The 12,167-nt window shown below is 40.5% G+C and overlaps 1 protein-coding gene across 2 annotated transcripts; it reads right to left on the bottom strand.

Moving 5' to 3' along the window:
- Positions 1–258: 258 nt before the first annotated feature.
- On the bottom strand, positions 259–10,976 carry ZFAND5 (zinc finger AN1-type containing 5). Of its 2 annotated transcripts, none has more exons than XM_020878644.2 (6): positions 10,771–10,976; positions 6,129–6,286; positions 5,607–5,718; positions 4,875–4,978; positions 2,580–2,705; positions 259–1,916 (listed from the first exon to the last, which is right to left on the bottom strand). In XM_020878644.2, exons 2-6 carry the CDS (start codon positions 6,277–6,279, stop codon positions 1,768–1,770), a joined length of 642 nt encoding a protein of 213 aa, XP_020734303.1. In that variant the 5' UTR covers positions 6,280–6,286; positions 10,771–10,976; the 3' UTR covers positions 259–1,767. The 2 variants fall into 2 exon arrangements, with proteins under 2 accessions (XP_020734303.1, XP_020734302.1); XM_020878643.2 differs by having other exon boundaries at positions 10,452–10,975.
- Between the last annotated feature and the right edge of the window lie 1,191 nt (positions 10,977–12,167).

The following is a 12,167-nucleotide window of genomic DNA, read 5'->3' as shown; positions in this document are numbered from 1 at the left end:
TCTAACACTGTTTTGATCCTAAAAGTGCCTATTCGTGTCTTCAAAATTAAACTGCCTATTATGTTCCATACAAGATGTTTAACACTCATCTCATGGTTCTCACGTGAATGTTTAGGGATGGAAATGAAAAAAAAAAAATTATAACATAGCCATGCAAAGTCTATAAACACGACTAAATTCAATATCAAACATTTCCTAATTATCCCCCTTTAGGATATCTAACTATGGCTTAAAAACCCAATAAACAAGTGGAAAGTCTCCCTCTGTACATGGCTTTTATTATTTACATAATACAATATAGCATCAATGCTGAATAGCATGATTATGTGCAATACATAAATATGGACTATCTGTACACATCTGCAGATCTAACTTTAGAACTAAGGTACATAAACTTGAAAGCAAAACTGAGTGCTTTAAGAATAAAAGTAAAAACTAAGACTGAACACTGCAATAAATCAGAAGTAGTGCCTCGTGTACATACTTAACTATTTACAGATGAAAACAGGCATTACCACGACACTAATCTAACTGTACTCATTTATATATAAAAAACACAAGTTTCATACATCACAGAAAACCTTCCATTATAACACAGAAGTGATATTACCAGACAAGCATCAGTGAAGTATACTGCCTCTTCTAGTTGTTATTGTACAATGCTGTAGATAATGCAGCCCATGCAATACACCCAAGAACACTAGAGTCCTACACCCAAGTACAATTAATATAAAGCAGCCCTCTGCAAGTGGTGCTGGATACCACTAAGAAGTCTACTGCAGCCATGTTGGTTATGATTTTCCATGCAGAAGGGTACAGTTACATTAAGAACTGAAGTCTTTAAAAAAAGCTTTAAACATTCTTTCTTGAACCAAAACATTCAACAAAATATGCACATGAAAAATTAACTATTCAGATACCTTTGCAACTTAAAATTCAGATGCATGTTACTCCATAGAGCTGCTGTATGTGAAAACCAAATGTAGAGTTTTAATTTCTTCTTGTAAATAAATTAATCCTAGTGCAGTTCTGTGCTACACAACATTTTTAGCAATGATAGAGTAATGCAGACGTCGTCTGGTGCAGGCCAGCATAATAAGCTTCAAAGATAGCTCAAGACCCTGTTGGCTTGATGCGTTTTACTCTTTAGCCAGTTAAACAATGTGTACCTTTCACAGGATGTCTTATTTGACAGTTTTTAGAACACCAATTAACCAGGCTTACATATGGCACCAAACACTGGTTTCATGGAAAGGTCTGATTCTTTTTATAGCTTTCTTCCTGCTTCCAAAGAACATGTGGAAATTAACAGGGTGAAGTTTAACTATGGTAGAAGTAGACTGCCAGTCCTTTTCTGGTGTACCATTTCTTTAAAAAAATACAGGCACATAACACTAGCCAAAGATTATACCTTGATTACATTCCCAAAGGCAGATATGCTGCAAACATGCAGATAGGTATTTCACTTATTTTGTTTGGCACAAAGGAACTAAATTTTGTCCTTATTATCTGTGTATTTCAGTTTGCTGTGCAGATTTTCATCCAATTTTATTCAGGGGAGGGCATATACATTTTGTAGGGCTGTATCTATCCAATTCTGCCTGTAACGAACACCCAAACATCCTAAAATATCAATTATAAGACAGACAAGTGTAAAGTAAAACTCTGGAGAACATCAAAGGAAAATGGCCATGCATCTGCTCTTTAATGTTTTCCTACGGTATATTAAAATAAAAACAAATTATCAGTCTCTTCACAAGTAGTAATTTATATTCTCTGAATTTTTTCAGCCACAACAACTGGATTCTCTTTTCTGATTTTTGCTGCAGCTTCTGCTTTGTAATCATATGGACAGTTGTGCTTGTCAGAGTAACGGTGAAGTCCACAAAATAAATTTCCACATCGGCAGTCAAACCCTGTACATATAAAAGGAAGCAGAGTCATTTAGGAACTCGCAGCAACTAGAAGAGACAAAGCATAAGTCAAAACAGAAAAGGAACCAGATTTCCATGCCCGTCACATTGAACCAACTGTCATTTTAAATTGTGAAAGTGTTCTCAAGCTCTGCTGACCTGGTGAGAAACTCAAGTAACCATCTTCCATGAAATCTGGCAGATATCAAACAGGGTAGAAAAATCACAAAGCTCTGGAGTCTGAACTGGATTTAAGTTCTAGTCCTGCTGTATACTGACTGACTAATAATGTTTCTGCACGTGAAAACTAGAAGACAACCACGGACAGTTCTGAGATTTAAACGAAACAATTAAAAAGTATTTAGAACATTTTGTGTCTGGCTCAAAGTAGGTGATTACTGTTTAATTCAACTACCTTTCCCTCAGAAGAACAAAGAAAAGAATCAAGAGATGAAGTTTTACTAGTCCTATAAAGGAAAATAATTCAGAAGGCCTGAAGTCAGGAAAGGGTTTCATATGATTAGAGAGACCAATGGAAAGCAAACTCAACTTCTTCTCACTGTCCCCTTTCCAGTCTGTTGTGCAAATTTCCTATTCTTGAAAGTTGGGTGTTTTATGTTTAAGACTGACTAGTGCCATAGGGAGTAACCAAGAGCTCTTGAATACCTGTGAGGCCAACTTTCTTTCTGCACATGAAACACCTGTTCTTCTTTGGTTTGGGCAACTCAGGAGCTTTTTCTTCACTTTGAGAAGTACTGGGCTGAGAAACTGAAGGACTGGGCTGAGTGACAACTGAAAAAACAAGGGTAAAAATTAGAAGTTTGTCAACTGTTTGGCTGACAATTATCTAACTCAAAACCAAAACAACAGTAAGACTCTTCATGAAAATGTTTAAAACCTTCTTGAAAGCAAACATATTATTTTAAATACAATCTTCTACTTTATTATCACTCCACTAAAATTCCATTAAACTCACTCTAGGACTGGGAAACAAAATCCTAATTCTAGGTTTTAAAGACCTGAGAGATGTGGTCATCTGCTTAGTTTCCACACTGCAAATACCTAAACGCAATCTTCTTAATTAGTACAGCTCAAATCCATTACTACTCAGTAAATAAGGATGCCAACTTCTGAGGTACTTAGCTATAAAGTCGTTTTGTTTTTATACTGAAAAGTGAGAAGAAAAACTGTAGATAAACCCAGTAAAATTTGACAAGTAAAACCCAAACCATTAACCTCTAACTCAGACTCTCAAATTTCACAATTATTTTATCATTTTAAAAAGTGCTTTATTTTGTCTTATGCAGAAAACGTGCAAGCCTTTTTAAAAAAACAAGAAAAAAAAATCTTTCTTTTGAAGATTAGCAAACACTGTGTTTAGGACAATATAAATACTTGTGAAGCTTAAGGATTCCATAGGCAAAACAAGAATTCTTACTTTAATTTTTAATTAAATTCTTTAATTTACTTTGTGATACTTAATGAGAGATATGACCTGTTTTTTTAAGCTCACTCATGACATCAACAGAATTTGTCAATATAAAGATAAAACTGCAGATAACTGTGAGTTCACATTACCTCCAGGTTATTTAAAACAAAATTTAATTCTACCTTTATAAAATTAATATTAATCCAAATCCCAAGAACAGCAAATTGATGCACACAATACTAGAATTACTGCCTGAACAATAGGCCAGCATTAATGCTATCAGCATAAATCCAAACTCTTCGGCAAACCAACTGGTTTTAATAACAACTTACTGAAATTCTCACCAAATTCAGAATTCATTTACATTAGTGATATATCCAGTGAGATTAACAGTATAATACTAGACCACTGGTAATATCCTACCTATTACTTATTCCTAAAAAACTACCATGGCAACCTTAATGTATTTTCATGATGGTATAATGGCAAAGAACAGTCTGTAGAATAGTCTAGGGGAGGTGATAGCCATTTCCCTGGCTACACCTGAAAACTGGACAGTGGTTATGAAAACATACACAAGACTTTGGTGGGGGGTGGGGGTGGGGATGCGAGTAGTTAAGAAAGGAAAAATGATATAGGAAAGGCAAAGCAGCAAAGTGCATTCAGGTGAAGAACTAATAAATGCACAGAAATAGTTACAGATCTAATCCGAGAGAGTACTGTTCTAAGATTTTGTTTTTTAAAAAACAAACAAATGAAACGGAATAACACTAATTTGGTCAGTTTTTCATCATAAGGATGGAACTTTAAATACCAAATATGGATTCAACCACCCAACATAAAAATTTTCACCTTAGCCTTATCAATCAAGACATATACAGTTCACATAAGCTTGGCTATGTAATATTAGCAAAAGCAAGCTTTCAAAGCAGATTACATATCCGATGCTATTTTCTCACTAAAGGTTTTAACATCGTGTCCCAGTCGACACTTATACCAGGAAATAACGAATTGATCAAATCAACTATGTGCACCATAGAGTATGCAAATCACCGTTCCAGGGTCTAGCAATGAAAGTAAAAAGTCGACCTTCTGATAACAGAGCACGACCGGAAGTGCTTTAATGTTAAGTTCAGCATAGACTCAGTCACTAATGAAAACCAAAATGCCATTCCACACTGAGTTTAAACTCCCAGAGGGACCCCACACTTCAACTTGAAAAGTTTGTGTTTGATATGTTCTTTTGTTTGAGTATTTCCTAAAGTATTGACAATATCCAAGACTAAAGAGTTAACACTTTTGATTATTTTTTCTCCATAGCTTTGCAACTCGACTTTAGTAATTTCTTCTGTTTATGAACAATACCTTCTTTAATGTTTAGATACTTTTAAAATGTAGTGGTAACGTACCTTTTAAATTCATTAAATTCTTGACATTTCCAGCCTTCACATTATAAAGTTTGCTGATTTGTAGGTGCGGAGGTAATGGGGGATGGGCAGAGAAGAGATGAAAGAATCAGATAAAAAGCATACCTGGCTCTGACACCTCTGTTTTCGGGGGAGTTACTTTGTCCTCTCTTGAAATGCTCATTTCTGTCATTTGCTGAGTTACAGGCAAGGCAGCCACAGGCACATTTCTATTTGAGTTCAAGCAAACATTTTTAAAGATGTTAAGGGTACTTCTTGGTGAGATAGGTAAGTTGTCAGTTCAAAATATATATATATTATTTCTAGCATGATCAAATGGAGCTACTCTAAAAAGGATGCACAGCACAAATGTCTGAGAATAAGGAGAGCAATCTGATAAATGGCTCATCAATTCAAGCCTGCATATTTGTATAGGTTACAGTGTTCTATCAGAGCCAACTAGAAATATTTAGCTGTGCCTGTAATTTAAGGGCAAAAGGGACAGCTTTGCCAGAATGCCTTATATAGCAGCACAATAATCTGTAGAGCCTCATTCTCTATAATCTTCACACCTCAATTCCAAGAAAAAGCACAGCATTCTCAACACAGTATCCTTGAGGCTATTCAGCAGCTGTGCATTATTATACACATCTTTACTCAATGACCTACAAGATCATATATTAAAGGACACTGGAATCCCCAACTGTGCAACACATGCAGGCATCTAATGTATTAACATCCTTATTATAAAGTAATATATATGATGTAACACAACATCCTTATTATTTATTAACATTCATAATTAGGTCATCTTTATTTCCTCCCTGCATTATTATACTCAGAAATGTTTAATCTTACCTTGATTTTTCAGATGTGCTGCCAGCAGCACCTTCACAGTTGTTTAAACTAGCATCTGCTCTTTGTACAGATGCAGAATCTGAGGTAGGACTGTTGGAACCACTAGCTGTCCCTATTTAAAAAAAGGATTGGTAAGAAATGAAGCAACACTACAAACACTCATTATCAAAACTATTAATAAGTAACAAATACTTGCATTTAATTAGGTTAGTGACTTAAACACTTTTCCACTTTGCCGCAGAATCTGACATTTAAGTGATATCCCAACAACAAAAAAAATAAGTAAAAAAGTCATAGCCAATAAAACCTCAAAAAGGGAAAAGAAAAAGCCAGAAGATGCTTGTAGATGTCACCCATTCCTCATGCAGTCATTTCAAGTACTTGGTTGCTGTTTTAAGTTTCAAGCTTTTCTCAGGTCTTCTCTCCTTTCAGCACTGATTCTCAGTCTGAGGCCCCAATTCTTTGTTGTATATTTTGCGGCCACCAGTTCTTCAAATGCGATATTTCTTGAAAACAACTTACCCATTGGGCTCATTCTGCCACTATTCTGCTGCCTCTGAAGATGTTCTTTGTAGCAAACAGAACACATTCCATTTGTCCTAGGATTCCCATAAAAGCCACATCCTGTACTACACAGCATGGGCCCTGGGGTCTGGTTAGTCTCCTGAGCCATTTTTCTGCTATAAACAGAACAAAATAAAAATTTTAGAAACCAGAATTTAGTAAAAGAAAAAAAAGAAAACAAAAAACAAAACCACACAATCACTAAATTAGTACGATAGTCATCACTTATCTTTGTCATCTCTAAACACTGCATTTGTTTCTAACAAAGGCCTAAATTGTGTTATTAATCTTTAAAATAGGCTAAATTATGAATGTTTTGTTGCCTTTATAAAACAAAATACACGAAAGGAACTGTTTTAGCTTGATAAACTGATCTGTCATGACTTGACATTTTTAGGACAAAAAAATTCTATCATTAAACATTAAAATTTCACCTGTCACTGTTTAATTCCTGAAAAGGTCACCCTTCCATTGTTTAATTCTTTAAACACAGAATTATGTTTAAATCAATTTTTCTAACTGGTATCTTTAAATCACTTTTTGTTCTATACTATAGGCAAATCATTTCAAATCATCATAATTAACTACTGACTCTTCATATCTACTAGTGGTTCTTTAAGCTAGTAGTGTATGCGATGCAGCTCTAAAGGTTTCCTACACCACCTGAACATATTGGGCCCTTTAATTAATTCAATTCTGCTGCAGGGCAGAGCATAGGTACTTTTAAAATGCTTCAACTCCTTTATAGGACACTGAAAAGAGAGCTGGTAGATCATCTAGCTCTTCCTATTACCCTGGCACCAAAAAGTGAAGCTCTTTAAGAATTCAGGGGTCAGTTGCCTAGGAAATTTCTTTTGTTGTACATTTGACATGTGAAATCTGGGTCTAAGTATACTTTAAAGCCAGTGCCTAGAAACCTGCAAAGCACAAATTATCAGCCACAGATTTCTCAACCAACAGCTCTATTAAAACTTGTAACAAGCGTTTGTCTTCCTCATGCCAGAAAATAATGAACCCTTTCAAGCTCAATTTCAAGATAGCAAAGTAAAGCAATATACACAATCTTTAATAATGGTTAATATTTAATGCTAGGTTACCAGAAACAACTTAATGCAACCTTGCTATTCCAGAAGCCTTCTTAAAATACAAATACAGTAATGTTTTGCTAAATTTAGTAAAATTTGCTGAGTTAACAGAACATAAATATTTAAGAAAAAAAATTAAAAACCTGCAAGGTTTCCATGTCACCTTAAATTATGTATTAATGTACAGAAAGCATATTTGGGCATTTTATCAAAGGGAGATTGTGTCTAATAATTCTGGTCATTGTCATTTAACTGTACCTAAATGTTGATAATAGAGGTGACTTACAAGTTATGAACATTTCAGGTACATATAGCAAAGTACTTTCAGTTAGAGCTTGTTACTTCCTAAAATTTCATGTTGTTTTTTCCAACCAGCACAAACTAGGATACACTCTTCAGGGAGTTATCATGAAGTGTGAACAAGTATTAACACTTTTAACCAAACTTATACAAAGGAAGAGGACTAACCAAATTTGATGTGGCCTGAATCCTGACAATTATTCCCCCAACCATTTAAATGATAGTAATCTTTCCTTCTGTTAGCAAAAAGACATATTTCAAGCTTGAAAATATTTCAAGCCAATGAAGCTTGCATGGAACTTGACCAATATTTGCAACTTACTTCAGACAACAGTACTAATTTAGTTAACGCTATCTCTTTAAATAGTAAGTGGAATTTAGCTGACTCATTTTGGAGCAGGGCAGTGTAAACATTTCAACACTGCTTAGGAAATTTATTGATAAACACTTTCAGCCGAGTTTTTAAGATTCTGAGTATAATGTACAGAAAAAAAATGCATTATGCATTTATTTGCACGCCCACCACGCAAAATATGTGAATCTTTGCCCTATGCAAAAAAAAAAAAAAAAAAAAGCCACTCCTGGAAGTCCTAACAATTATGCTTAGCTTACCTTCTATATTAACTTCTGCTATCATCTGAGACTGGCTTAAACAGTAAACTGGCATAAAAGTCAACTTACATTAATAGTAATCTGATTCTTAAAATCTTTTGTTTATATAAATGCGGGTGGGAATCTTATCCAATAATTTCATATGCAAAGTATTCCAACTTTCTTCAGAAAACACATCTACCTTCAATTTACCATAAATAGCCTCCAAACTGAGACACAGGAGACAACAGGACATTAGTCTTATACATGGTGCCTCATCTTTTCTCCCCCTAGAAAGGCAGCTTTTAAATGCCATCACAAGTGCAGTTTGCCTTAATATTTCTCAGAAGCTTAGATCACATGGGCGGGCGCTTCAGCCTGTCACAAGGCTGCAATGTGACAGGCTGAGCGGGATGGAGGCTCTCACATAAAGCCTAGTCAACAGGGGCCTCTGAAATCAGCTTCTATTTATATCTCAGAGCCTGCCAACTCCTACACAACCCCAAGAACTAAAGATGCAGCACTTGTATATCTAATATAATAAGCGAACACAACAAAAAGATGCCATTAAGGTTGTTAGTTTTTTCCGAGGTAGGTAAGGAGAACAATCGCAAATCAGAAATGGAAGTATCACCAATCACTCAGACAAAATGGTCAGAGTTGTTTATAAAAATCCAAGCACAAGGAAGAGAGCAGCAAGGTAGAAACAACCCTCCTGTTTAGCAGCAATTTTGAGGTGGGTGTGGGGAATAAATTGCCATTTCCCTATTTGTATTTTAGAAAAAAATACAATGCCATTATTACTTAGCATCTTTAATAAAGTTGTTAGGAACTTGAGCATTCATTGTGTCAGCTCTATCAAATATAGGATGAAATGTGTGTGTGTACGTGTGTGTATACTTCACAGTTTGCGGCCTCCTCTAATTCATAGCTAAAAAACAAAACCCCAAAAAAGACTGGAGCATGTAACTGAAAAATTCTCCAGCCTCAAACATGAATAAAAAAGGCTTTTACAACTATGAAATTTAGTTCTCTCAGGTGCACAAGACGTTAAGAATGCTCACCCTACCCGGAGTTGAGACTGGAGTTCTAGTCTCTAATCTACCTCTAACTAAGCCAGTGACCTTGGACAAGCCCTTACTCTCCAGATCTTCGTTGCCTCTTGCCAAATGAAGAAGATTACTGTGATTTTAAAGGCTCCTTTTCAGGCTTAATACAGAGCCTGAGAGAGAGAGTTTAAGATTAAAACACCTCTCGAGGGGGATATTTTTAGAAGAAAACTTGAAAAATAAAATTTCAGTATTTTCACCAATTCAGTTTTGAGTCCCTACTTTAAAAATAAGGAGTAAAATAAAGATTCCTTTAATCTTTTAATAAAGTCTGAACATGACCCAAGGCCAAGTTTAAGAACAGCGGCTCTATGACCTATATACTACTACTGTGTTCTTAGACCAGATTAATAGGAAACATTCAGTCAACAAAGATAACCCAGGCCTTTTCCCAAAACACAGCTCCACGGAGTGCGTGGAAAGAAAGCAAAAAATTTCACGTTCATCAGCCTAAATGCAAGAAACAAAGGGGAAGGTGCTCCATTTCCTTCATGAAAGGCATCTCCGGCGAGAAACGCAGCAACCTCGATAAAACTGAAACACCACAGAGAAGTCCCCTATCGCCCAACGTTCCAGGGGATTTTAAAACAAGTTCGAATCCCACTGGTCCTCCACCCCTACTCCATGCCCTTCCAAGCAGAGGCCTATTCAGGAAAGCCCAACAGGGCCTTCTCCAAAAACCACTGAGTCATGCAGAACAGCAGTTCCGTAGGCCAAGCAGGCCCCTCACCCCTGCGGGTCCCTCGCCGACCCCCGACCCCCGACCCTGAAAGGCTCCTCGGAGGAGGCGGAGAAGGGGGGTGCGGCGGGCAAGGGGTTGGGGGCGCGGCCGCCGCCACCGCCTCTTTGTCTTTCCCGGTTCGGCGGCCCAGGCGGGACGCCACCGCGGAAGGCGGCCGGGACGGATGCGAACGAGGCCCGGAGCTCGAATCTCCCCGAGGCCGCACGCCGGGCATTGTTTCTCCGACCGTGCGTGTGCGAGCGAGTCCGGGGCACAGGGAACCGGCCTCCGGTCACGACGACAGGATGCCGCCTCCGTCTTTGTGCTTCCTGAGGGGGCAGGCGGGCTCCCCTCCCCCGACGCCGCCATCCGTGGGCCGCTCGGGCTTCGCAGGCTCGCGGCGCCTGGCCCCCAACTCCCACCCGCGGCCCGGCACGAGCAGCCGGGCGCCTTCCCCTAGCCCCGTACTACTCACTCTTCGACCGCGGGAGCCGGGCTCGCGCACGACGCCGGCGAGGTGGGGACCGGGCCGAGCCCTCCGGGCGGGGCGAGCCGGAAACCCTAGAGCCGCCGCCGCGGGCTGGAGCCGCAGGCGGAGGGGGCGCCGCCGCCGCCGCGGGGTTTTCCTTTGTTCCCGCAGCAGCCCCGAGCGTGGCCGGGACACGCCGGAGCCCGGGAAGTGGGGGGAGGGAAGCGGTGGGGGGAGCGGCGGAGGAGGAGGGGGCGGAGGGAGTAGTACAGAAGGCCGCAGGGGCTAAGGCTGCTCGCGGCGCTCGCCCGTCGTCGCCTCACACCTCCACCGGCCGCGGGTCTGGCTGACTCCGAGGACGAGCGGGGCACGCGCAGCTAAGCCCGGGGACCGCAAGGGCCCGCGAATGGCGCTCTCTGACCCTTCGCTACCGCCGGGGAAGCTGTGCAGCTCCCGGGAACGACGAGCTCAAAACGGTGATGCAGGCAGGTCCGCGCTCCGGCCGACTGACGCGTTCTCTCCGCCCCGCGATGGAAAGACGGAGGGGGCGGGGTCTGTGCGTCAGCGAAAACCCCGACGGCGGCGGCGGCGGGGAGCGCCTTGACGTCACGTGCCCGACGCCGCGCCTCCGCCTTCAGTCACCCGGCCGGGGAGGCGGGGCCAAGCCTGACTGCCCTGCTGTTGCGCGGAGCCTAGTTACTGGCCGGGCTGCCGGCCCGAGGGTGGAGCTGGAAAGAAATAGTCCTGTGGAGGATGCGTTTCTATTTTTAGCCCGATTGTCAGCCCTCAGCCTTTCTCCTTCCGATTTTCTCAGTCGAGCCTGCTATTCGCCCTTTGAGTTCTCACGCTTTGTCTAGAGTCTTTGGCAGACATTTCCCTTTCCTCCTTATTCTCCCTCCTCACCCACCCATCTAGAACGAGTTAGAAAGATTTGCTTCGAGAAAAGAAAATGAACCGCTGTTCGCTTCTGGGTCTTCTCGCCTGTTTATGAAGCTCCCAAGTCCAGTTCCCTCACACCCCTTTCGATTCTAAAGTCGAAGCTGAGCACTGCCCTGCTGCTACCGGGAAGGAGCGGGGCAAGGCGGCGCTCGCTGGCTGCTCGCTCGCCCAAGGTCATGATGGGTGGTTGTGCAGAGTCAGGAAAGGCTCGCCGGACTGGCTGCCTGCCCTCGGCCCTGGCGTCACGGTTCTGAACAAACTGTTTTGGCCAGCATGTAAAATCCCTGGAAATCGTCTATTCCAGCAAGGCCTCGTGAACAGGGAAAGCACCAAATGTTCTACTCAAGAAATGAAGCTAAGGGACAAACAAGCTAGACGAAAGGGAGAGATCAATAAGAAGACGCTGTAAGAGGAAGTTCAAGAGGGGGCAATTCAGAAATGAGGCACATGCTCCGACTAGTTTGAAAGGGTGAGTTAACTAAAAACACTGAGAACCTTTTCAAAGCACCAACAAAAAAATACCCCATTTGCAGCTGGCCTCTCCAGGTGACTTTTGTTCAACTCAAAAAACAAACTTAGTAAGACAGAAAGGACTTATGAAATTTCCTGGTAAACAATAGCCTGATGGTGATTGCAGCCATAAAATTCAAAGACGCTTACTCCTTGGAAGAAAAGTTACGACCAACCTAGACAGAATATTAAAAAGCAGAGAAATTACTTTGCCAACAAAGGTCTGTCTAGTCAAGGCTATGGTTTTTCCAGTGGTCATGCATGGCTGTGAGA

Source organism: Odocoileus virginianus, chromosome 18 (genome assembly GCF_023699985.2).
Source record: "Odocoileus virginianus isolate 20LAN1187 ecotype Illinois chromosome 18, Ovbor_1.2, whole genome shotgun sequence".
Lineage (NCBI taxonomy): Eukaryota > Metazoa > Chordata > Mammalia > Artiodactyla > Cervidae > Odocoileus > Odocoileus virginianus.
This window is presented reverse-complemented; position numbering and strand designations above follow the sequence as displayed.

Coding starts and splice junctions, on each gene's coding strand:
- ZFAND5 (XM_020878644.2), bottom strand. CDS start 6,279: ATGGCTCAGGAGACTAACCAGACCCCAGGGCCCATGCTGTGTAGTACA. Junction 4,979..5,606: donor AGCACATCTGAAAAATCAAG/GTAAGATTAAAC, acceptor GAACTCAAATAG/AAATGTGCCTGTGGCTGCCT. Junction 2,706..4,874: donor AACAGAGGTGTCAGAGCCAG/GTATGCTTTTTA, acceptor TTGTTTTTTCAG/TTGTCACTCAGCCCAGTCCT.